Genomic DNA, 27135 nt, shown 5'->3' with positions numbered 1-27135 from the left:
TGTCCCGTTTCGTTGCATGCCCAGCCGTAACAGCCTTCTTGGGGAAAACTTTAGATGTTCCGAAGCTTGTTGCAGCTGAGACTCGCCGTGACGCCCGACTGAGGTGCAGGTTCCGTTAGCTCCGGCTGGATAGACAGCATCTGCCTCAGGTTCTGATGAGATGAAGTTCTATGGGGCTGTAGGAGTCCTCGACCCGAATCGGAATCCTCCGCGAAGGCAGGAGGTGGAGGAGGCGGCTCCTCCAGATTGTAGACCTGCCGATGTTTCTCCCATCGAGGATCGTCGGACTCGTGGGTCAAGTACCTGATTCCCACCTCCGCCTCAAGACGGCGGAGGTCCAGCCATGTCTGGTAGTCCTGCAACCAAGAGTGGGCCAACGATTTGTCGACCGTATAGCGTTTTGCGACTTTTACCTGAAACGGACAGAGAGGTACGATTATTATCGATCGTCCGAATCCCCCCACCCTCCACCCCCTTTTCCCCTCTTTGCATTCGAGGTGAGGACGTCCGATGATTCCCGGCAACGCAATTCTTTCCGAGAATTCTCTACGGAGAAGAATAGAAGACGAAGAGGGCAAGACAAGCCTCCGAAACCAACAAGCGGCGAGAAATCTCGTCTCCAATCGTTCTAATGGCCAGGGAACCAGTTCCAGAGGATATTCCGTCTACTTGAGAGAATCCATCCGGTATAAGAACATGCCCAACTCCTAATAGATAGCAGCGCGAATAGACCTTGGAGGCCGGACGAAGCTCCGATAGGAATAAGGATAATGTCGATTCCTTCTTTCCGCATGTGGACTGACGTTCGAACGAGTTTCGGTGACAAGTGCGGGGCGTCCAATCGAGATCGGAAAAGGTCAGACGCCGCTCGAGGCGCGGGACCTATGTAGCCCGGGTGTCATCGGGGCGATTGCTATTGATCCCAAATACTATACAGAGCGTAGACTCCATGAGCGAGCCGCTCCCTCTGCGTCTTGCCCAGGAGTTCCGAGTCAGGCGGATCAAGGAGCGCGAGTCATTATGAATGAGCGATGAATGAAAGATTCATCGGATCCCCGTACTGCACAGAGGAGCCTAATCCAACGTCAGAATAATCTCGGAGATTCTCTATGTCTCTGCAGTCTCAAGGTCTGAATCGAGATTCTAGTCTGTGTAGCGGACGAGTCTCACCTAAGCTGCAAACATATCTTGCCGGAATTGGAAAGTTTCTGGCGGATCCGGAAAGCTCGAGGCCATGAATCCCATCCGGCAGAGAGACATGTCATCGACTCGACTCACCTGCAGGAGACTGTTGATAAGATGAATGGCCTCGTTGGAAATCTCTCTCCAGGGCAGAGGCGGATACATGAAGTCGGCGTTCTGGATCTGATCGTTGATATCTTCGTCCTCGTTGAAAGGAAACGTTCCCGAAAGGGTCACGTAAATGATGACTCCCACTGACCACATATCCAAAAGACGGTTGTAGCCCTTGTTGCGGAGAACTTCCGGGGCGAGGTAGGCTGGCGTGCCCACAACGGACCGACGGAATGACTTCTCGCCAATAATTCGCGCAAAGCCGAAATCGCAGAGTTTCAGCTGCGGGAACTGCGAGTCGGTCGAGAGCAGAACGTTCTCCGGTTTCAGGTCACAATGAACAATGTTTTTCGCGTGCAGATGGCGCAGCGCGACCAGGATTTGATAGATGAGGAACTTGGCCGTTCGCTCCGGCAATCGTCCCTTCGACGAGTTCAAAATCATCTCGAGCATATCGCCCTTGAGTTTTTCCATCACGACGAAAACGCGTTCGGGCGTCTCGAACATTCTCTCGAGGTTCACCACGGCTGGGTGTTGGATATTATGCAGGATTTGAACTTCGTTCTTGAGTGCCGCCTCTTCTTTATGCGGGAAACGCAGCTTGTCTATCACTTTTATGGCGACCTGTTGGCCTTTCTTACGATGCACTCCGCCGTAAACGATGCCGAATTGTCCCGAGCCGAGGACTTCCTCGGGGAATATTTGATAATGTAAACTAATGTCCTGTGAGGGATCGTCGTCCCCGTCGTCTGCGGGGCTCTCGGCGTCGGCACCGTCCTCGGCCTTGACGTTCTCCTTTGTGGCCATGAGCGGCAGTAACGCCTGACGGATCGCCACTTCCCAGCTGATGTCCTTCTCCGACCCGAAAAAATAGGTACAGTTTTTCGTTTTGAGCTCGAGACAGTAGGCGCCTCGACCCTCCTTGTCTTTACAGGGCTCGACGGCTAAAACTTCGTCGAGAGGTATTTCTTTGAAGAATTTTGTGCTTCCCTCGTTCTGGTACAACGTCAACGTCTTGGTATCCAAACGCCAGAAATGCTTGCGTTTGAAGGAGTCTTTGTTCGTGAAGTGCATGAGCCAGCCTTCCTTGACGATGCTCTGGCCGCCCTTTTTCGTGTGCTTTACCGATTGCACGATTCGCATCAGAGGTATATTGCTTGAATTCGAGTTTTCGTTATTGGCTTTCGGTTCGTCCTGCTCCGAGCCGGAATCTTGAGATCCCGTCGCTTGGAGGACTTTCGTAACCACTTTAGGTACGGCGCACGGCGGCGGCGTGATGTCGACTGTCGGCGGTGCCGTGAAGCTTTCCGGCTCGTCGTCGGTGTCGTCGCCTTGCATGTATTCGGCGTTTTCGGCCTCGCACGGCTCTTCGTTCGCCCATTCGGCCTCGCCGGGACAGTCCATCGGAATCCGATCGAGGCATTTGCGATGAACGTTGAACTTGCAGTCCTTGCACTGTAGTCCCTGGCGGAAGAGTCCTTTAAGGAGCTTCCGACAGTGTTGACAGACTGTCGGCTTTCCGTACGAATGAACGAGAAACGTATGCGGAATGCGGATTTTGTTCGCGAGCTCCTTCTCGACCCAGACGGGTCGTCCCATGTTGAGCGAGGGACGTTTCTCTTTGAGGTTCGGAGTACAGAGCAAGGCATTGTGGTCGTCGATGAACGGCGCCGCGGACGCGGTTCGATGCACTGCGCTTTTTTCTTTGAAAAAGTCGCCGCCCGAAGACTTCGTCGGCGAGAAGAGCAATGAACTAAACGACGATCGTCGCCGCTTGATATGAGTGCAGTTATTCGGGATTTTGTAGGCGCAGCGCTTGTGATAGTTTTGACCGCAGCCCTCGCATTTGAGACCTTGGCGTACGAGGCCGAAAAGCATCTCTCCACAAAAGTCGCAAAATGTAGGTGATTTGTAGCTGTGTACGTTCAGAGCATGGGGCCGGATGTCGACGTTGTCCTCCGGTAGATCTCTCGAGGAGAGAACGATTTCGACAACTGTGCCCTCGGATATGTCGGAGATGCTGGAAAAAAAAGTTCCGAATTATTCGAGTTTCGAACGCGTTTTTTTGTCCCGCCGCGCCGTCCTCGTCAGGTGATTCATCACGGCGCATTTTATTCTGATCGATGCCAGATTTGGCGTTTCCGCGGCTGCGGGAATCTGGAACGGGGGCGGGAAGGACGGCCAGAGCATCGTCCCGTTGGCGAGGATTCCGCGGTCGGGTCGACGACAGAGGGAGTCCATCCCCTAGCTCGACGATGATGGTATAGTGTTCTCAAGCGACCACCTAATTGGATTCATGGAATGCCTCTGCCCAACTCGGTTTGCTCGTCCGCTTTTTGCATGCGGCTGCTCTAGCCTCGCGGACGCTCTCGGCTCGCCGTCGTCGCCTCAGTTGCGGGTTGGTAAGTAGATCCTCTCTCAATAGATTATTATTAAAGGTGCGAGTGAGCCTCGCGTCTAACCGACGATTTCGGCCTTCGGGAGGGAAAGGATGGGAAGAGCAAACATCGAACCAAATTAAAGCATCGCCAAGCAAAACCCTCGTATATATCGCGTCCGTCTGCTCGCCATGGACCGTCTGCCTGTCAGTGCGGGGCCTGTTTGTCAACGTCCGTCTTTCAGTCTCCGGTCGTTTTCCTGTTTCCCCGGGATTGGATAGTTGATTGAATGCGCGGTAATTCGTTGCGGAGGCCGCTCCTGTGGAGGTGCTCAGGCCGCCGGCATTGTACTTGCCGTGTGCTCTGAATTTCCCTGGTACGCGATCTCGAATTCACAGTATAATCTGCATGAACAACTAGTGGGAGAGGTTTCTTGGACCTACCTAATTACTCGAGGAATGCGACTTGCTCGGTCCGTGAAGCCTATATAAGCAGGAGGGACTCACGCTACACCCACTAACGGATGCAGCCCGAATTCGAGGGCTCGGGATGAGGGGATTGAGGGACTCGCTCTTTCCGTCACGATCATCTTCCATTCCGTCGGAGGCATGTACGATGCAGCTTCCGACATGGAACTTTCTCAAGAACTCTCCCAACGAATCGGAGCAGAAGCTCGAAACTCTCTTCTCGAGATTTCCTCGTGGTGAATATTTTCGTTAGGAACCATGTTCTCTGCATTTTTGTCGTCCCTGGGTGCATTCATCTAGGGCCCGCACTCCCCCGCCGGGGACCCCATTCAAGCTCCTTCGCCTCGACTGGCGGCTTGTTTACACACATGTCTTCGGCGCTCTCCTGGTAATAAGGAGAACGTAGAGTTGAAACCGCGGTCGATGCCGCGCCTCGTTCGCCCAACCGACGCCGACGGCGGCGAGCGTCCTCTCCTCGTGGAAGAGTTCGTCATTCTCCGAACGCTGAGATGATTCCTTGACTGCGAAGCTCGATTCCGCTCTCGTCTCGAAAGTGTTTCTCTAATCTTAGAATCCTTCCCTTCAGAGAGCTAATTGCACTAACTGCCGTAAATGGATGTCACTCGCGTCACACGAGGGCCGACAGAAATCGTCGGCCTCCTTAAATCCCATGAGTAGAGTCGGCGCACTAGTCGATGCTTGCTCGAGAGCATTGGCAAAGACCGAAGCTACGACTGCGACGACAGGGGGAACGAAGGTTCTAGCTACTTGATGGCGGGACTCGGTGATTATTATGACAATAATTATCCGTACCAGTTAATTGGCAGGAGAATATTCTCCGAGGAGTAGTCATGTCGTAGGAGAATCAACCTCTCAGGGAGTCGATTCAGACCATGTTCAGGCACTTTACGATCGACGAAATTGCATGCGAGATCCTTCAGAGACTTCAAATTCAGTTCCGGGATCTCCATGCTCACGGAGTCTCGGGTGAGACCTAACTGCATCTGGAAATTGACCACTGACGGTATGTTGAGGAGCGGAAGGTCCGTCGTCTTCATCTGCAAGCAAATAAATCCCCTTTAGAGAAGGCCAGACATATTCGTAGGGACTCGTATCCGCTCCAGAATTCGTTCGTCGAGCGGGAAATACTCGTGATATTCCGTCTAGGTACCTAGCTGAGAGAAAGGAGGCTGGAGATTTCCCCCAACGCGTAACCTCGCGTGAAAGTGAAAAAAATCTAGTATTGAGAAGGAGAGATTCGTAGTTCCCGGGGAATCGAAACGAGAACATGTGCTGGGCGAAAAGAAACTTTGAATCGGTTAGCGAGGCTTCATTGAGGCCCGAGAGTCTGCCGTGAGAGGAGCGCAGCTGTTCGGAGCTCTCACGGAACCTTTTGACAATAATTCTCCCTTCGTCGGAGCTACTTATTGGGGCCGTCTCGTAGTCATCGACATTTCGACATCGAGCCAAGAGCAGGGACCGAAATAGGCTCACTCAGCGAGCTATTCGGGGCGTCGACCACGGCGCTGGTAGACAAGCTCCCGTTGGGATCAGAATTTTTCGTCGAGCTCTACGAAAACATAGAGATCTCCATCGGATCGAAATTTCGTGAGGATCCAGCCGGGGAAAATTTTTCTCTCTCCCGCTCAGACCCAGCGTTGGGGAGCACGGAAAGCGAGTCTCTGTTTGATTCCGTCCAGCCCGCTCCGATCAGCAAACACTTTTCGATTTACCTCTCACCGGCTAGTCCCTCAGTTTGCCTTCTACCTTGCTGGCTGAGTCCTTGGCCGAGTCTATGTCGGTCTTGGCAGAGCCCTCCTGTCGGACGTCGGACAGGCCTGACCCGTCCCTCGGCAGACGTCGTCGCCGACCGACGCCAAGCACTCAGTCAGAGGGGGGCTGGGGTGACGGGGGATCCCTTTTGTGGCTGCGAGCTCGGGAATCTCATCAGGAGGCTTTTCCTGATTCCGTCTTGAAGAGTTCAAGACGGACTGACAACTGGACGAGCGCACCGTTCGGTCGGCTTACGCACAGGCAGCCGAAGCAAAAAGGACGTGGGCGAGTCACCGATACGCGGAAACGCACCGGTAGGACGGGAAACTTATTAGACGCACCTTTCTACGCACTGCTCTGCACTGGCGCTCGAGTAAGCTTTGCGAGTCCTTTCTCAAGAGCCGACTTCGACTCGGTGAGTGCGGACGACTAGCATGGAATTACAGTGGTGTTGTTTTTGGTCGGGACAGTGTTGATGGCTCTCATTGAGCGTGACCCTCTGTAACGGCCTACTTCTTTATGACGCTGTTAACTATGGAATTATATATTTATTCGCGGTGCTGCCGCTCTTCTCGTTCCGCTAATGCTTTTTTTCATCATCATCAAGAAAACTGACTTCCCGATATCATGCTATTGTCCCAACATGACGTCGATTCGAATGATGTAGGCACGAACCGGGAAATCCCGCGCCCAGTGCGGCTCCCGTCCCCCTTCAATATTTCAATGACAGCGGGCGGTGTTTTTGCGCCTTAGCGAAACTCCGGCCGCAAGTCATGGGAGGAAATATGTGGCTATCGTCCTTAGAGGAGACGCTGTCTCTAGTCTTGTTTCTCCCCTCGTTAATGATTACTGACTCTAATGCGCTCTTCTGGGAGCTACCCCCGGCTAGGCTGAAAGTGCACATGTTGATATGATCCCTTCGTCTCCCGATGACTCTCGAGAGCGCCGTCTCTTCTTAATATCAAGTCCGGACTCAAACTTTATCCGGAGCTATTGATGGAAACTTCCGCTCCCAACGCCAGGAGCAAAGTTCCGCTCTCGAGGACCATGTTCGGGGATTCTGCCCCCCACCTGAACGCCGGAGTCCTCCTGCGACGGCGAGGGCGGTCGTCGGCGGCTCGAGTATTCTCCATGATCTGTTCCTCCCCGTCATGATCGAGCCTGCCCGCAAGGTAGAGAGCACTTCTAGCTTGAGCTAATCCGAAATTTCAAAAACCTGTCCGTCTCAGAGGGGCAACTGACGCGGAGTTCCGATTGCCCTCCATTTGTCTTTGGATGCAAACGCTCCCGTTTGTATCGAGCCTGGCCTCCCACTGACTGATGAGATTCGCTCGGCCCTCTCTCATCATGCCTCATCACCACAAATTCGAGTGGTGAGCAATCAGCTGATAGAGAATCATGTTCCATGAGTTTCGGGTGAATCAGCTGGTCCACAACTCCCCTCCCTAGCGGAAATCTAAGACTCTGACGAAGTTCTGCTGTCCTTCCGTCGTTTCAGAAACAGGAGATGAGGGACTTGAAGCGTGCTTGCAATTAGATACTAGCTCTCATCAAGGCCCGAGCCGGTCACCTCCGTGATGCTGTGCGCTCTCGATGTGACGAGTCCGGTAGACGCCAGACGACGACAATCATCCACAGAACGTATCTAAAGCATTCGATCAGATGTCCGAGGAGGAGTCTCTAATCGGGCGCTTCCTTGTCCCCACCCTGCTGATGACGGATACATGAAGGAAAGGTCACGCGGAATGGAATGGTCTGCGATATCGCAGCCTTGGCGTTGCGAATATGATCCACACAAAAACTTCCAGACAGAATAACGTTTCATTCCGCGCTCGAAGAACGATCAGCTGTGAACAGCATCGACCGATTTGTTCCCGATGCGTCGGAATGTTTTTTCTTCCGCATCCATTCCTGCGAGCGGACGTCTCGCTGCAGTCGCTATCGATTAGGTTCATGACTTGCTACGCTCGGATCAATATCCCGCGTGCCCGGGGGAGACCTTGCGCAACGTTCTCCCGCATATAGCGTTATTGACAAGTCGGAGAACGCGCGGTGGGGGATAGTTCGACGAGCTAGTGTCTGGGAGTCGGAGTCCTTGCGGATCATCTCACTCTTTTTGACGCCGCAGCGTTCGCTCGGGGGATCGGGTCCGGGCCGATGTCGTCTTCGGGAAGTTCTGCTGATTAACGTCAATAACGCGCCGCGTCGAAGTATCTAGCTTCGGCTCTCGCTGCGGCGAACACACAACCTGATGGCGACCCCTCAACAAGGAGTCGAAGGCCTAACCCGACTCGATGCGATCAGCGTCGCACCGCCATGCGTCCGATAGCGACGAAACAAAATAATATTCGAATCGATTTTCCCTTCTCGAGTCTAGACTCCTTTTTCGGATGGCTGCGTTCGGAGGTATAAAGCAAAGGAGAGAAATCGAATCGCTCTCTCGTTCTGTCGTTGGATTCGAGAAGGGAAGGAATGAGACAGTCGTTTGTTCAAGGACCGAGACAAGGGCAGACTCGAACCGACGCCAACGAGCGTCCTCGGTCGCTTCTGGCAGGAGACGTTCCTCTCGCAGCGTTCCCTCATGTCGCGGTAACTTCAGCTCAGAGGAGATCCCGCTCTCGGACGGCTGGCCGGGGGAACTCAGCTTATGGAGCCGGTCCCGAAAACGTCGATTGCGTGGTCACTGGAAACTAGCGAATCGCGCCTCATTGTACGAGAGCGAAATACGAGCTCCGGAGCAAATCAAAGCTTGGAACGAATACCCTCCCGGTGCCTCGGGCGTCGGCGTCGTTAGCCTCTGCAAGTGATACGTTCAACGAGTCAAACACGCGGACTCCAGCACGCCAAGCTCAAATTAAATGTTGAGAGATCTGATGGATCGCTCGTTTCAGGACGGTGGGATCGCTGATTCGCTCTTTCGGCGTTATCTGCCATGGGAGTATGTCATGAGATACGGATAGACACGTCGTGGAAGGCTCCTCCCGTTTGGAGTCGTAGACGACTTCGATTGAAGGAATGCTACCTGGTGTAGTCGTGATTACGATTGGATCTTCCCCAAGGAGATCAAGGAACTGATCGACACGAGCGATCTTGATATAGACTGCTCCGAAGCGTCCGACCCGGAACATCAAAGCCTCCCGGCTTCGATTCTAAGCGCTCCAGAAAGGAAGGCTCTCTACCTTACTCGCGATTCAGTCGATTCCGGACAAGGAACAAGCTCTCCGAGTTGTTTTCGTTACGCTCGGAACGACCGAAAGATTTCGTCAGAGACCGTAGGCGAAGCGATCAAGCGTTTCCGGTTCGACTTTCGGAATCATTATTCTCAATCGCGCGAAGATAATCCCGACGGCCGACTGAACTTCTCAAGACTGGTTGTTCTGCGAGGCGAGCAAATAACCCGAACTTCCGGAGCCGGAGCAATTGATCCAGGTATTCGTCGCCGTCGTCGTAGTGACATCTAAAGCCGCGCTCTGCACTCCAAGAGCTCCCTCTGGCAATCGGAAGCACAGACTGGGGAAGAGATTATTTTCCTTTCTCGGGATCTACATTGGAATTTTTCGCAGCTGCGAATTTCCCACTCCATAATCGAACGTGTTCCTCCGCTGATCCGTAGGGCAGTGCTCTGTCGGGACCGGGATGGCTGTTCAGTCTCGATGAGCGATTTTGATGGAGAGCTCACGAGAGGAAAAAATCCCATGACTCTTTCTCTGAGGCTTCGCCCAATTATGCACCATGCAAACACCTGCGTGGTCTTTAGGGACGGTGTTCCAAGATCTTCGGCGCCCATCATGGCTCCTTGATGAGTTTTCTCTGCTTTGATGGTGGCCGCAGAGGGGAAAAACGCCCTTGACAGATGTTCAAAGCGAGCACCAAGTCTTGCACGAAAGGATTCTGCCCCGGAGCTCGCTACGCATCCACTTCAGCCATCGTGAAGGAGGTCATCACTCCCGCGTCGCATAAGGACCGAGAGTCAGTGCCGAATCACTTACCAAGAGATCGTTGAGACATACTTGTCCTTGGCTGAAGTGCACCTAGATTTACAATCGATACTCTTATTCAGATCTTTGTGGGAGATTCGACTCCTTTCCTACTGTGAATCGTTCGTATCGCGGGATCCGAATTCTACATATGGCGGCGTCGGCGCAGCGTCAAGTGGACGGAAGCAGACGGATAGAACAACAGCGACAAGGATGACATATTGACGCTGTGAAGGGGATGCACTCTGCTTGATGCATAAGTGACCGAGGAACGAATGTGGACACGGTGATCTTCCTTTATTTTGCAACGGATCGAGCCGTTTGTGTCGCTTTCGCTCGTTCGCAACGTCGACTCCCTCTATCAACAATAGAGTTTTGCCAGCCCACGTAGTGAAGCGTATAATAATATCATTACTCCGGAAGCCATGCTGTTACTACGATTCGATCACGTCCACGCCCAGCAAGGAGCTCCAATTAGGCGGAAATTGCAGCTCCATGGCTGTAGCGCTCAAAAATCATCGTTGGCCCGAAGTCTCGGATCCCGACTTGGATCCGAACATTCAAAAGTCGTTCGAGACACAAGGTGATGAGATGAGCATCCTGAACTTGGTCGCATCCTTCGGTTGAAATTCGAGGGGGGTTGGAGGAAACCGTCGGAATTCCGATCAGCAGGAAAATGATACGGTGGGGATCGTCATTACCGCCGCGTGAGGAACTCGTAACTCATCTAATGCACAAAGGTCGTCGGTATAATGAAAACCTGACGCTGTTGCCCCTGGCAAATGGATAAATGATTTACAGTCGTTTTGCCAAAATATAATGGCAGCTTATTGCAGCGCAAGCGAGAACCTTCTCCCCTGCCACGGATATTATCTACAGCGGCGGCGAGTGCGGCGGCGGCGGCAGCGATGGCAGCAATATCTTCTACTCGACGGAAAAGCTCCTGTGTTGTCCATAATGAACAAAGGGGAACGCTGGCGTTGGGTTCAGTTTCCTGTGATGAAAAACGTCGAGGTGTGTTTCGGACTCGGGGAAATTCCACTCGTCGAGATGGGCTCCGTTGAGTTCAAATTCCAATCTTCCGCAAGACCGGCCGCACGGGAACAACCGAGAACAAGTCGACGGTCTACTGTCTTCTTGGTCATCGGTGGCGTAGTCCTCGATGGATCAGCTGATCCTTGAGAATCTATGTAGATTCGAAAGTCGGTCGACGGAACGAGAGTTCTGTGCTCTTTCATCGAAATCGAGGCTCACCGATAGGTAGGTATCCGACTCCAGTGAATAGTTTATTTTCCCATTCCAGAACTCCATACATGTGAGTCACATGTATGGAGTTCTGGTATGCTCACATGATGTGAGCATACCGATGGACTGTCCTTCATCCACCACCACAATTGCATCGAGGAGGAGAGGAGTAGCTTGTTCACGTTCGGCCAAGCTCGGGCTTGTTCTGAACTCACAGTCGAGCAAGCACCTAGAGAGACAGGAGCATTGTTCCGGACACAATCGTGCGCCGAGTTGAACTTGCGGGCCAGAGGCGCTCGGAAAGATACAATATTCATGACGCAGCGACCTTGTCGAAGAAAACGCCCCTGCAAAGTATCTCTCGGTGAATCTTCGCATGACAAGGTGAGCGCACAACGGTCTTGCGAATCACCGAGTCGAGCTGTCAACGTAGAGTATCGGAGGAGGACGGGGGGTCGAGTACTATTCAGGCGTTCCTTCATTATGTGGGCCCTGAAGTTGTCAACCGAAAAATTCCATCGAACTCTCTTGGCGGACGAGATACCCCCGGGTCCTCGGGAGAGGAGGAGGGAGGGGGAAGCGAATGGTAAGGGAGGGATTCCTTCAGTGATTCGGATCGAGCTCCGTGAGATATCGTCGGCTGATGCTTCCGTTGGAGAATGTCTCAGATTCGGAAGAATGTCTTCGCGTGGACAATGTTGATTCCAAATCTCTCTCCCACCGTATTGACCGTGTCCTTCGAATTTCGCGAGAAGGAGGAATGATGTTCCAAAGTGACGCTACTTCTCTTCGAAGGGAAGCTTGCAAGGACTCCGTTTTCATCATATCCTAGGATCATGTCGGAATTATTCACAGATTCGGATTTCATTTTCAAGTATCTTCTCTCGTTTCGCTTCTGAAATCGGGGCTGGGTTTAATATGGGAAATAATTCCGTTGCAGCTCCGCTGCTTCTGCTCTCGGAGCACAAAACCAAATGTCGCGCTTCTGCCGAATAATTTATTGCTGCTGGCTGGGAAGGGGGCAGAAATTCTTTTCAGCGGGACCGATTGCGCCCCGCTACCAGCCATTGTATGGAATCCTTCGAAGAGATTCCAATTCGCGCTGATCTTTCGAACTCGTTTTACTAATCAGGCTAATCAATTCCCCAAAAAGGCTGTTTTTGAAAACGAGCCAGCCATTGGAAAATTACCTAATAATTCCTCCGTCTGGTATGTCTCATCGACTGCCGAATGCACGGACGAGCAGCGCGCTAGCATCTCGTAGCCTCGTAGCCTGCGACTGATACCGAACCGATTTGGTTCACGAGGGATATTTTCAAATGAATGCGAAGATCCGATTTCTCTACTCGTTCCATCTCACGGGAGGATCGGTCCCCGTCGATCATAATCCCCGTGTAACAACCGCTTTCCATACCAAATATCCCAAGGCCGATGAATTCTGGATTATTGATCACTGCGGCTAAGGAACAGAATAAAATCGGGACGACCTCCAGCACTCTCGATCTGAAGACTTGAAAATTATCCATGTGAAAAAACGTACCGTCTCCGGCCTGAGTTATTTCAGAACGAGCTGCCGTGTTCCTGATCCAGGGACGTGCGCCCTACAATCATGCTCGGACTTGTTGAGTGACTTGTTTCTCCGGCTTTTAAGTGAATTAGAACCCACGTTAACAATGCGTCCCTCTCGCTCTGAGCTCTTGGTCGTCCAGGAACTTTTTTTTATCTACATAAGAAGTCAGAGAAACGAAACGATGGCCGAGAGCTCGACTCTCAGATTCGAGGGTATGCTCATCGTTCCTATCGCGGATTGAGACTGCTTGAATCATTTTCTTCGTGGAAGCTTTGGCCGATGTTGGCCGATGCTCCGAAGTTTGCCGTCGGCTCGCGGGAGGAGGGACTCTCTCTTTTTTGTTTCAACTTCGCCGAACCCTTCCAGAAGCTTCCACAGTGCTCCGTTTACCGATCCGCCGAGCGAGAGTTTCCCTCTTCGGCTACAATATTCACGTCGCAATGTCGGGTAATCCGGAAAAATGGATGATATGCAGGACAGGCTCGATGGTTGCCTCGGCAGTCGATCAATCGTGAAAGCTAAGTGCGATCGACGATATTTGCTCGGCGGGGCGCATCCATCGAAGATGCCGATGCACGTTCTGCGGGAACGTTACATGCGAAACTTCGATTCGGTATTTCTACCGACTACGTGTTGCTCAAAGCTCCGCGCGAGGGAGCCGAAGATCATCGTCGGGATTCAGCACAAGTAGATCAGCGGCGGAGCATGCAGAGCTCCGCCAGGCCAAGGATTCATTCACTATCATGACGACTCGATAGTCGCAGAACACAGCGGATGAACTTGGTATCTTCATGAAGCTCCTCTGTATAAGCGACACGAGCCCCGGGATCCGAGCATCAGGAAAGGGGTTGTGGGGCACGATATCATGTGACTCCTGTCCTGTGTTTTCTGCCGCAGAAAATCATCGCCTCTGCGTGGGCTCCCCGAGAATCACTCTCGTGTCGAAGTACTCTCCCTTGGCGTCGTTCTATCAATCGTTATCAATTAGGTATCACATTTTCAGACCTTGATCCGAGTGATTCGTCTCGGACCATAAGCAAAATTCTGTCACCACCGCCACTCAAGATTCGAGATTCGATGCGAAAGGAAGATCCCCGATTGCGAATCCGTTGGCAGCGTCAGATCTGCTGAATCTATTGAAATCGCCAGGTTGCCGCGGCTGAAACGATTCTCCCGAATCGGCTGTGAACTCTTCCTCGGCCAGACATCTCGCAGTTGGTCTGGGAGTGACTCAGGAATTTCATACCTAATGCCGCCACGTTCAAAAACGCTGGAATCTCACTCAGCTCAAAGCTCGAGCGTGCACGACCATCCGGGTATTTCATTTTCCGAAGCGGCGCTGCATGCAGTCAGCGGCGATATCTCAAGGGAGCGAGCTCGGTGACAACACTTCCGACAGACAGTGGAGCATTCCGGGTGAAGCTCGCGTAATTAATCTGTCTCGATGCGAGGAAAGCTTTGCGCAAACAGGCCCTCACCTCATGTATGCTCGAAGGCGGTCATGTATTAAAACAAACGCTCACAGTTGTATTCTTAGTCTGTGAATCATCCTGCATAAGACTCCCAAAAGCCCTCGGTGAGCGGCCGATGCGTCTCTTGGTCGAAGTGAACTCATCCTTGAATTGTGCTGGTTGTGGTTCGATCTATGTACATATGTGGGATCGCGCGCCAACCGAATGCGGCTAATGATCTCGCGAGGCGACCAGCGACCTTTAGGCCGTCCGTGCTCTTGGAGGCAAGAGTCCTTTCGGATGCATTCGTCTTCTATGGCCATAAAGAGGGGAGCAAGCCTGAAATCGGGTGCTAGGTGTTTCCGGATCGAGCGCTCCCCACAAGAAACCGGAGAGTCTCCTTTCCCCGCCGTCCTCCGATATTTCTCTTTGAAATTTCACGCAGCAAGTGAGTAAATAGACAGCTGTTGATGAATCCTCGAGGTTGGAATGTCTCGGGGAGGAATCCCGTCGAAAAGGTCGAATTCCGGGAAGATGCGAGCATCAGGTGAAGTTCACGGTCGAGCCCATGATCTTGTCTATGGCGCGAGTCAGGAATAATATTCTCGAACATTCCCCGAGTCCCGATGTTGGGAGGGAGGTCCTCCTATTCCGAGTAGTGGCGTCGCGGCGTAGGGATCCCATCCCCGTGTTGCCTCGACTATAGCCCGAGCAAAACATTCGAGGTTTCTTGACCAGTGGCTCGCCGTACCCATTGCATCCGTCCGCGCTTCGTTTGAGAAATCGGGACGAAGACTCCACTTATTCATTCGCGAGATATCACGCCCTCCCCCCCCCTCCGAAATCCTCACGTGGCATAACCCCGCAGCGACACGTACTTTGAGAAAGGAACACTGACGCAGATACACGCGTATGTACCTGCTGTAGAATCCTCCGGAGATCGTTTGCTCTGTGTGATCCCACCGAAGCGTCGATCAACTCGACGTCGTCGGATCCTCCCGGGAAATGTCCCGGCCCGAGCGCACTCATGTTCGCGAAAAACCTCAAAGAGAAGTCAGGCCCGCTGGCGAGGTATCGAGGGGGATATCCGCAAATCGCAACCATTCCGATAGCGTGAACATTGACGCGACGGATCGATTGTCTTATATCGAGTCTCGATGTAGCCTTTTCGGCTCCCTCCTCCGAGTCGTGGCGGAGTCATCCTCGAATCTCGCTGTGATCCGAGAAGGATCGAGAGCGTTCCCTTGTGGGGAGCGGACAGAATGCCGCAGTTACACCGAACTATTTCCTCCTTTTAATTTTTCCATTTTACGCGAATACATCCCCGAGCCTCGTTCGGAACTGTGACATCTGTCTCTGACCGATCAAATCGTCCAACGAGTCCGATGTCTGACTTCTTCCTCCAATGTTCTCTCACAACATGGCCGTAAGAAGCCTCCGTGCTCGAGACGGCCGCTCCGCACGCCGCTCCGCACGCCGCTCCGCACGCCGCTCCGTAAACCGTTCGAGTGTTTTTCCGAATAGATCATTCCGACCGTCCGAAAACACAGTTGTAAGACTTCGGCACGAGAGAGAAGATATGATCATGCATGGCCGTGCCCAACTTCTGTGAGTGACGTGCGTGCGTCAATTACGGCGAGAAGGTTTTTCCTACTGTGCTCCGACCCCCGAGTTTTATGTTCTCCGAATCACTCGAGAACCCCAACGTTTTCGAGAAAGCGTATCTGGAGAGAGGGAGAGAACGGTTCCGACGCGGAAGCGTTCAGAAAACACAGTTTTCATGACGAGAACGAAGGCCACAATTGTTCTCCGAGAGACGCTTCTCTCAAAATCGCTCAACTTTCTCCTTTTCCGATGGCGCTCCGGGCTACTTTCCCATCTTGCGATTCGAAGAATAGTCGGAGTCCCAAGGAGTTGTCTGTTGCACTCTCATCAGCGTCGGGATCGAGCAGCCGATAACCATCAGTTCCCGCATACGCTGCACATCTCGTTCGAAGTACGTGCTCTCCGGGCTAGTTGCGCAGACCGGGAACGAGGGTCAAGGACTCAGAATTCGAGCTGAAGGTGTCGGCGTCGCGTCGTTAGCTCGTCGTTGTGCTCAGTGATGACAACGATGTGTCAAGTACATACGACTCGTATTACACACTCCTCATGACTCATGACATTTCATTTCGGCCATCGGACGACGCGGAAAGTTCATCATTTTCCCATTTGTTTCCATCATGTTCCGGGACCCGAAATTTGCATGGAGATAGAATCTACAGGGAAACGCGCCGCAATCAGCCGATCGAGCAGCCGACAGAGTATAGTTGCGGAACATTGCGGCTCATACCTCTTCCATGGGCGCCGACGATGCGGCGAAGGACGCGGCGAGCGGAAACACGTGGAACACTGTTTTTGTTCTCAGCCGAGTACTAGCTTTCCAGCGACAAAAATCACTCATGGATGGGACGGCCAGAGCTGCGGTGTCGTCTTAGCTCAACAGGTTTGCGCAGTCTTCCCGGCGCAGATAGGATTTTGTCCCTTGTCAGCCGCTTGTTGTGGCGAAATCCCTGAGGCTTAGAGGCAAATCAAACTGTCGGCTCGATCCAATCTTGAATTCTCCGTCCACGGCCGCGAGACCCATCTTCTGGCATTCCAATCAGGTAAAAATTGCTCGGCGGCAATGATTTATGAAGTCAGATCCCGAGCCTGTCCTCGGATGAGTCCAGGTAACTCCTCTCAAAAGGAGAATCCAAACTCCGCTCCGTCGCGCTTGGTCCAACTCATTGTCCCGAATCGAAGACTGGCGGAAATCATAAAACTTATGTGCTCGAACTTTAGCACGCGTAACTCACCGTGCCGAATCAGCGGGGCGTTGTTGGGATCGCGCCAAAATTTTGAGATGACGCGGCCACCACTTGCGAAGCACTGCAGTTGGAATGTTGCCCAAACGTCGCTCTATTCCCACAGCTGTAACGAGGCTTGTCGAATTCGCTTCGGACCTCAGATGATGCTCTGCGCTTTGCCAGGGTTCGAGGAGATCTGTTCGTTCATAGTTTGTACATGAGCTAGCTGGCTGTACGGAGACCGCCTTCGCTCCTTCCTCCGGACTCAACAGTGTGCCCGCGTGCCCTCGCTCAGCTGCGGCTCGAGCCGGGGCCCTCTCCAACGCCTTACCCTTTTGAACTGACGTTCAGCGAATGACGTTAGCGTTGCATCGACGATTTAGAGTGAGAAGGTGAGACCGTAACGACTACAGTAACAACGAGCACGCATTTCCCCGGTCAACAATCGATTTGTAATTCAATCGACTCATTTCGAGCTCTCGTCGAGGCGAGGAGCTCTCCCGCGCCCGTGAAGGTTCTCCCCAGACAGATTGAAGGCCCGACCTCTCTGAGACGCAGAACTCCAGGCGTTCGTTCGCGCGAAATTGAGCAGATGCAAAGCAAAGGCAAACATATACGTCTGATGCAAATGTGCGCTGGGCGGATTCTTGCGGCCTCCGAGTCCGAGAATCCGTATGGGGAAACTCTCGCGCCCTTTCTCCCAATGAGCTCCGGGACCGAAAAAAGAACCGGCTTCGGGACAGAATAATTTGCATTCCGAATTTCTCGACTCGGGAGTCTGCTTCCCCCCGCTGGTCATCTGGGAACTCTCTTGTCTCTGGCCCAGGAGGTGGGAGTAGGTGACACTCACAATAATTAGATGATCGGATTCGTTGCGGAAGCCCTCGAGCTGGCGGAGCGCATTCAAGCCACAGCGGAGTCCAATCTCAATTCCCGGCAGCAATTCGCGCAAGAAACCGCTCTATCCTTTGGTAGGAGAATTCGCCAGAGCTTGCAGATGGCGTACTGCCATGCTCGAAAATCCAAAAACACAGAGGGCAGCCCAGAAAACCTTGTTCCTTCAAATGGACTGGCTTTGTCGACCGAGGTCTCCCGTTCGCTTTCTGTCAAGCTCAGTCCTATAGGGAAGAAACACAACGCTGGAGAAGACAGCAATCCCCATCCGATTTTTGCTTTTCCACTCGTTATTTGTCTCAATGTTACGAGTCACCGAGTGCGATCGGACGTCGGAGGTAGACTTCTGCGGAATTTCGCGAGCACGAGAGGTTTTACTCCCCAGGCTCGAGAGAAGAATCGGAATCGCGGCAATGACGGCGACCAACCACGCGGAGAATGAGATTCTTGCGCCCGATCCCAGAATATTAGCCTAATGAAAACCTCTGACGCTATTCTAAAATATTACACTCCATATCTCCCGGCGGCTGATATTCCTCCTCGAGGACTATGACGTCGCAGTTTACTTGCCCGAGGCGAGTTGAATTTCACATGCAGGTTTGTCGTCTTTTGTTAGGCAAAATAAGTTTGCAGAGGTCTTTTCCCAAGGTGGTTTGAATATTCGATGCGGTCGGTGTTTTAATATGGAGCACCTCGCAAGTGGAAGTGCTTCTCCGCAACACCAAGAACATTCCAGTCGCCTTGCTCCTGTGATTTCCGCATGCAATCCTCTCGAAAACTTTCTGTCACCAGTTGATTCTTTGGATGGTGATTCGCGGTAGAGAAATAAGCACTGTCCGCTTCTGGTGGAGCGGCCGTCTCTTTTGTGGATTTTCCCGCCTTCGAGCTCGAACGACCGACGAGTGAGCGAGGAGAATAGTCGGTCGCGGCATTGGAGAAGTTCGGAACCGGCGAGATGCGAGAAGACTGCCATAACTTGGTCGAACTAGTCTGGTGTGGAATTATGGGGCCTTTTACTTCATCCTACCGCCAGGAACGACTGTCTTTTTCGGGAAATACTCGGCGGTCGATACAACCTCAGTCGTAATGAGGGTCCAGCGGAGTACGCTGGATGCATAACCCGATATCGAGGACCAAATGTTCCCACGAGTTCACAGAAGAAGAACATTGAAAGAGCAAAGTTGGAACACATTTTCAAATTATTCAGAAGAATGCCGAAGCTTCTGAAAGGTCCCTCGAAAAGGTTTCACATGGCATAGTGAACCATCTCCTATTGAATGCCAGCAGAAGCCTTCCCTCTTGCCGCCGGAGTACTTTGTAGCCTGGCCGTGTATTCTCTCCTTGTGATGAGAGAGGCCTCGGGAATCCAGACTCTTCGGGTGAATCCCTTCTCATATCACATCCACCTCCTCCATTTCATACCATGTCTGACACGACCCCAGGCTGAGAATATTTCCAACTGTCGCGTCGAATGCAGGGTAGTGCACAGGATTTTTTTCCAGAAGGGGGGGCGACGACCAAAAATGATGGCGAGGTTTCTCGGGGTCCATACTTCTGCATTGAAACCGAAGGATTTTGGGAGGGGCTATGGCCCCCTTGCCCCCCCATGTGAGCGCCTCTGGTCGAATGGTACGCTCTCCAGACTTCGGCACAATGCTCCGAGGTGGTTTACATCCTGTCAACATTTAGGAACCCTAGGACAATCACTTCAGAAGATCTCAAATCCGTATTGAAGAGCAGGCGATGGAGCAGTACGAACCGTAGCGAACTGTTTCTCTGGGTGGAGTCGTACCGTTCCACGTGCGGTGCGCTGCAGCACACCTGGTCACGTGCCATGCGGACGCGTTGTGGAGGCGATGTTAAGTTCGTTCACCCCATGCAATCACGTCATTTTTTTCAACTTCCCAATGATGTGCGAGAGATGGTGAAACAAGCCTGTGCATGACTGGATCGCACCCACATACCCGAGTTCCGGTTGCGTGAGATCCATGATTCCTCACGTTCTCGACTCAATAAGAGGGAATAATTTCATATTCCACATCCGCGAGGGAATAAGAGCGACAAAATTGTTGATCGACATTTTGGTCGATTATCCAGACCAACTGCTCGCAAGGCAGCACTATCGGGGTCAAGACTCGCGTTCAGGTACTCTTTCTTGGAGATCGCGCTGTCTGATCTCCTCTTCCGAAATCTACCGCGGGAGGGGTTTGATATTGACCGTGGGCCCCGCAGGAATTCCTCTCAAAATTATATCAAAATTATACTTCATTTATACCGATTCGGCGAGTCGTGAATGAACGAAGAGCTCATGTGGCATCCCTTCACCAATGCTTGAAATTTTGAATGAGAAGGACAATGTATGATAATTGTCGACCATCTCATATTTCTCCGTTCCGCGGAAGAGTAGCATCACCAATCACTAACTATAGATTCGATATATTCGACCATGCCCCCTCTGAACTCGGTGATCGGCTGCTGAAGAAATTTCTCCCACTTGTAGAAGCACATCTGGAACGAGCAGCAGGATCGCAGGCGAGACCCGATTGAACCCTATCTAAATCTTCACCCTGTCATCGTTACTCCATCCTTTCAGCGAACTCCCTGCTGGACGCCCCTTCAACTGCTAATCGGACCGCCTGTCTGCTCCTCCGCGGCCTCAGACTCCTCGGAAGACTCCAGGTCCTATTTGTGACGGGGGGACCGACCCGTTGCCCCAGCCAACGGCAATCTAGGCAAAACCTCGATGAATCATCGAGCTCACCGGAAGGAACGCTGAGAGATTCGGACTGATTTTCGGGCTGTCCGTCTGAGCGAAGTTCCCACTTGCTCCGCGAATCCATATTTCCAAAACTGCAGATAATTGGGAAGCGCGCTGCTCGTTGGTGGTGGCAGCCGGGGATCTCGCGGCTTCCCGATACTGGGGCATATCCAAGTATCGGTCCCCGGGACATTCTGTCACCTTGGAGCACAAGATCCGTGCATTGCACGTGCGCGCCAACATCTCCGGCGCTTTCCGTACACACGCGCCATAGCATGCCATTCCTCGAACTTGCGCTCCGTTTGAATGGAAACATGACGAAAGTTATCCAAGACTTCCGGTAAGAACAGATGTTCCTTCACAGGCCCCGATCGGAGGGAAATGTGCGAAACGCTGCTTCCAGAAACTTTTCTCTGCTAAGCTTTCGGATGATTTTCTCTTCTCGGGTGCTTCCCGATACCGCACAGCCGAACAGCGGGCTCGAAGGCCCATGGAAACTTATGAAAATGAGGGGAATAAACTTCCTGGAGCTCCGCACATCCGGCGGTGAGATTCAAAAAATCCTGAGCCGAATCTCCGGAGACATCATCTGCCAAAGCAATTATATTCTGACGTCTCCATCCTGAGTTCGCTAAATATCACATCTCTTCGTATCTTTAGAGAAGCATAAGTTCTACGTTGGAATTGGGAAACAAAGCCATCGAGTTCTCAGTTTTCTATCGGAAGTAGGTACTCATTTTTCAGGCACAGTATATCCCTCGGTCTGGGTTTATTCTAGTGTTCTAGTCCCTAGTAAAGGGAAATCACAATCGAGTTCATCTTCTGAGTCGCTAATCATCTCAGGAAACAACCTTGAAAAGGAGGGTTGAGAAATAGCAGTGATGAGAGTCAAGGAGCCTTAGTTTTTTCGCAGCGCTTCTCGCTCGTAACCAATCTCGAACGACGAAAATTGGTGTTGACGATTTTTTGGCGACTCCAAACCGCGAGCCGTGCCGTCAAAGCCACGTCCCTCAGCGTATGCACGCTCCCTGGAAGAGTTGACTCCGATAGAATCCGCCCCTGAACCCTGAGGTAGGCTCTCTCAGCTCTTCTTCCGGGGGAAAGTGATGCCTCGTGTCGTCGATGGCAGTTCCGCTCATAGCCGGGAGACCCTCCAGCGAGAGGAGGAAGATTATTTCATCAGTTTTTGCTCGATATCCATTTTCGTAGCCCTTCTTCTTCCTCCATGGTGAGCCCTCTAACCTTCACGCCTTCCGATAAAACTATTGCTCGTTCTCTTTCCATTTGCAACACCCGGAGCTGTCTGAGAGAACAACGGCGAGCCGCGAGACCATGAGAACTCCACCAGATGTCAGCCCTGACGCGTCAAGTTTTTCGTTTCGAGCCTCATCTCTTTCAACCCGCTCTCGAGGAATCGCTTCGTGCTTTTTCACCACCATGGCATGGAGAATGAGGCAGACACTTGAAGCTGCAGGGCGGCTTGTTTTTTCGCAATTGTGAGGTTTTATTTCTCATGCTCCCGAACCTAGACGCAGGGCTTTGAACATCTATTACTTCACGGCTCCACGACCATGGAACCTCGAAGGAATACCTCATCTAAATCTTCGACTTCCGGTTGCCAATCTCTTGGTCGAGAGATAGTCGCTTGCTGCTCACTCGGTGCGTCTGGTTCCTGTAGCAGCCTCACCGTTTATTCGTGGAGCTCGTACTCCGAGAAGGCATCCGAATCGTCGAGAGAAATACCTAGGCTCAGCATTCCGAATGGCTTCTTCTGCGGGAAACATCCGGTCTTAAGCGCGATTTGTCTATTGGAATTCGACGTTTTTCGCTCGCAATGAGCTATAAGCGTCGGGAGACTTTTCCTAGCAGGCAGGTGTTTGCTCAACTTTATTTCGCGAGTGCGTATGACTCGTCGATTGTTCGTAAAAAGGGGGGATTTTGTTCCCTAGATTTGCTGCCGCGAGTTGAGCTCCGGAGATCATGGGAATCGATGTACCGTTTGGGAACGCTCTGCCTGCCGAACTCGGACAACAAGAATATCTCGATACACCCCACGATCAGAACGAGCCTTCCAGTCAGATATGCTGCTCCGCAGGGCTGTGCTGGTCGTTCAACATCCCAGGATCGAGCGCTCTCAGAACATTCCTCGAGCCAAGTCTTGGCGATGTTCGCTTGGATTACGTAATCTGAGTTATTATGAGCCGAAATTCAATGCAGGAGGGGAGAATATGTACATATGTATTATATGTATTATATATGACAAATTCATTGCATCTTCGAATTCGCAGGATCTAGCGAACGATTGACTCACACTCACAAGACGGCTTGCGAATCTACTCCGATTCCCGGAGGAGAGGCAAGTCTGAATCGACAATTATTTTGAGCTTACCGCGGAGCGAGTTTGCTCCCGAAATACAGCAAAACCGGAAGCGCTCCTTGCGAGCATGCCCGCGCTCGCCGCAAGTTCAGCGGTCCCAGAGGACAAGTCTGCAAGAGCTTCCCCGACCCGCCAAAGGCTCCCTCTTGTGGGAATCATAGGAAGCTATCGAGCTGGGCTGAACTGAAACGGAAACTGAGCTCTTCTCGCCGAGTTCCGAGCGTGTCCCCTCCGGGAAAAACCTCCGAATGCTTCCGCCGAGGTCAAGTCAGATGACCGGGAGGAGTGCCGCGCGGAATCCCCGAGCTTCAGCAGCTTCCTTGAGCCAACGGGCAAACGAAGGTCCAATCGGGACTGGCGCTCTCCAACTTTTCGGCCTTTGATGAACGACTTCCCCGCAAGCGTTTTTGAGCTCAACACGGCGTGATCCGAGAAGCTCCAATGAGCATTGGGCAGGATGATGCTTTATCACCAGGCTGAACTGCTATGACCTCTAGTTACCGCCGACCCTCTGCCTCCCCGATACAACTATACGGAGTTTTTGTCAAATAGGCGCTCCGTGAAGGGCGAGAATAACGACGATTGTCCTATGAGCGGGGCAGACTTTCTCGGGGGGAATGGTCAGGTAAATGAGAAGTTGATTCCGGCGAACAACAGGTCCGGTCATGCCTTCCCGTGCCTACTGCCTTCTCTCTGATGCAGTGTCTAATCAGAGATGGATCTCATTTCCAGGTATCGGGTTTCCACTCCGATGGTCCGGGTGAGACTCAGACTCTCCCATGCGGTCGACATGCTCCACATCGTCGTAGAATACTCCAGAGAGGTCTCGAGGCTTGATTTCCAGCCGGATAAATTGGAGAAGACCGTCTGCCCCGAGCAGCCACCACGGAACAGCCTTGTACGTGTGGCCTGAGGATGGCAGTCCCTAGAACAATCGTCGTGTTTGCTATGCCTATACCTTGTACACATATTAATATCCCGATAGACTGCCTCCTCTTGTTGTCTACTGTGACGTGCGACCGTAACTCCGCTCGGCTTTGTCTGCAGGTGTTGGAATCTCGCTCCGCGCATGCACCGCCATCAGCGCCGATAATAATCAGGCCGCTCCTATGCTGTTGACTGACCGAGGCTGCACTAGAGAAGACCTTTCGATGGACACGCTCAGCCCCGAGCGTCGCTGGGGATTCCCACAAGAACGCGATGTCGATGCTGCTTCCTCTCCGTGCGTTCCTGACGCTTCAACGTATAGAGAACGCACGAGCAAAACTAAATACGGCGAGACGTGTCTCCACTACGGTCTCGATTGTCTGTATTGATCAGTCTGGAGTGGTACAGACCGTTTCTGTATAGTCGCGGGAACGCTCAGGTTTCTCTCCGGAGAGCCAGATACCGGCGAGAAGACGAAGCCCTCGGACTCAGCGAATACGAATCAATCTCATCGCAAGCTTCGGGCCGTATATTCATACTTCGACGGCCCCGCTAATCCACAGATGAGAGTTCGCCCCAACTGATTGCGCATGGGGACGGGCTGTCGACGCGAGTATGTTCTTGGCTGCCGGGCTCCATTGGATCGAGGGAGCAGATCTCGGTGGATTCTGCAAGTTCGGTACTTAGTTAGACGAGTCACCGGAGACATTCAGCCTCGGGCGATACACTACTGTGCGTAGCCGTTTTTCAAGGGAACCTCATCTAGCGCCGCGCTTAAAACATTGGTCGCAGCGGAGGCTCTAACGCCAAGCTCGGGTCGATGGCTTCGCTAGACCGCGGAATAAAGCTCAAAGTAGTATATTTTCTTTCGAGCAGTCTCTACAACTTCCGGAGGAATACGTCGGCCCTCGTCGCCTCTCCTTCGCGGGGCGCCTGTCTCGTCGTACCGTATGCTCCCCCGGAGAGCTCTCAAGTTACCTGCTCAAGTTCAAGGGTTCAGCGAGTTTGCAGACGCATCGATGACCCCTGAATTGGGCAAGGCAGAGCGAGTGAATTGATGAGTCTTCGGAGGCTTAGCGGGAGCAGAGTCCTGCAAGAGAGATTTGGAATCTAGGAGGAGCAATTGCTTCATCGAACTTCGTACCGATTGGTTTCTCGAGTGCTCAAAAAAGCCGCACCCGGGAACTATTTGGCGGATTTCCCGCATGGAACATTCCGTATCCGAGTATTCGGCTGTCTCTTTTGTCCTTGAGAATCGTACGCTCACTGAAGGAAGAGCATTGAAGACTCTCGGAAAGTTTGTCTCGGTTGTCGAATTCTCGTAAGCCATCGTGACAAGCTTGACCTTTCAAAGCCGTCGTCTGACCTATCCAGACCATGGACAAGGCTCACCGAGGAGGAGCTTAGTGGAGGAATGCACGAATCAAAATTTCGAGGCAGATCGGGGCATTCTGCATTCGAATCCAGCCCAGGATCTCCGACTAGTTGTGCGTGGGAATGCCTGACTTGGACGCTGAATAGCTCATAAATACCACGGAGTAGAAGTCGGGCGAGAAAGCGAGCTGGAGATTCCCATTCTACCTGCTCAGCTCCTATAGAATTCACCCCTGTTCCCAATGAAGACGATGACCACCGCAGACGATGATGCTATCAAAGCTTACGGGTTGGAATGGAACGTCACGGAGTCGGTGATTATTTATTCGGAATACCTAGCGAGCGTTACTGCTCAGACCGTAGGCAAGAGGGATTCCACAGGGGCTGAGCTAGCGCTCCGCATTCTATTCAATCCTCTTTCGGGATGGGGGTTCTTCGCCTGTTTCATTTTCCTCGCGCCGCTGAGGCTTCGAATCAGACTTGAGTGGAAATTCTTCCGATCTTTTTGCAATCCCCTGTCGCGCCCAGTGTCAGTTGCCATCAGGTACGCACACGATGAGGCCCTTCCGGGTCAGGGCCGCCAATGAAAAAGTCTCAACCTGGCGATTCACGGCCTCATCCGCTATCCTTCTGACGGTTCAGGGTATCCTTTCGACTCCATACAGCTCGCAAGCGAATTCGGGTGTGATCATGGCGGCAGGTTTGCCATTCTCGACGCTACTCGGTAGTTCCCTCGGCACCAGGGTGAAGAGTTATAACTAGCCGCTGGGTACATCGTAGAAACGGAAATGGAAAACGCTTATATTCTTGTCGAGGGGAATGAACCCGCATTTCTCTCATTCAGGGGGTTCGAGTCGGAGCGGAGTGCTTGATCATTTTTCAGGAGGTCTAGGATCAAGGCCGATTCTTCCGATCTCATCGAAAGGCTCCAATCGCGAACGCCGTCAGAGCGAAACACCGACCGAAAGAAACATCGGGGAGCTGCCGCTCCGTGAGCTTGAGGTTTCGAATTACAATACTCGTGTTTTCTTATGATCAAGTCGTCGGGGCCGATCACATTCATCCAAGCAAGGCTTCAAGCTCTCGCCGACGTGAAATGAAGCCTATTCAATACGTCCATATACGAATAATGCTCCCGCCCGGCTCCGCTCATGCATGGGCTGAGAGCAGCCTCTACCTGATCTGTGGGAATGGAGCGGAGACACGAAAAAACTCTTCGCTGACACGTCAGCAGCAGCGGTACCGAGGACCGGCATTGCATGGTCGCTATCGGATCCTCTAAACCCTGAAAGAATGCTCCTCTGCTCCAGACGAAGTTTGCTCCCTTCGGTGAGCCCTTGTCCGGATTGAACTGTCTTACGAAACACCCGCGAGAGCAGCTGCGGAGAAGCTAGAAGATCCAAGCTTCCACCGTGGAAAAACCCGCTGATCCACTTCGCACGGGGCTTTAATCGTGCTTCTGAGAGGATAACCATCGGACCCATAGAGCACCGATGACAGCTTGTTCCGCCCCTCTCGGCGTTAAGCCGAAGCCCCACGAAGCTTCCTGTCTCAGCAAGCTAGAAGCGCTCTTGCTTGATGTGGATTCCATCTAAGTGCCCGGAAAACGAACGGAAAGCGAGTCCCCATTACCCCCATGGGGTAATGTTGGCGTTCGAGCCCGCCCCTTGCTCGGCTGGACGCACGGAATCAAGCCAACGGAAACAACTTCCCCCTTAGAGGAGAAAAACGATGAGGCGCACGGATTCGGTTCTATTGAACGTGATATTCTGACCAGAAAGCGTATACAAACAGTCGCTCATTCATTCAATCAATGCGCCAGC

At 52.5% G+C, this 27135-nt stretch overlaps 1 protein-coding gene across 1 annotated transcript; it reads right to left on the bottom strand.

Moving 5' to 3' along the window:
- Positions 1–50: 50 nt before the first annotated feature.
- LOC100898520 (serine/threonine-protein kinase D3-like) lies at positions 51–20384 on the bottom strand. The gene is made up of 4 exons (XM_003747707.2): positions 20301–20384; positions 4952–5196; positions 1279–3313; positions 51–413 (listed from the first exon to the last, which is right to left on the bottom strand). The coding sequence occupies exons 1-4, from the start codon at positions 20382–20384 to the stop codon at positions 51–53; spliced, it is 2727 nt and encodes a 908-aa protein (XP_003747755.2).
- Positions 20385–27135: the final 6751 nt, after the last annotated feature.

This window comes from Galendromus occidentalis, unplaced genomic scaffold (genome assembly GCF_000255335.2).
Source record: "Galendromus occidentalis unplaced genomic scaffold, Mocc_1.1 scf7180000077524, whole genome shotgun sequence".
NCBI classification, from domain to species: Eukaryota; Metazoa; Arthropoda; class Arachnida; order Mesostigmata; family Phytoseiidae; genus Galendromus; species Galendromus occidentalis.
The sequence above is the reverse complement of the archived record's forward strand: the minus strand, read 5'-3'. Positions and strand labels throughout refer to the sequence as shown.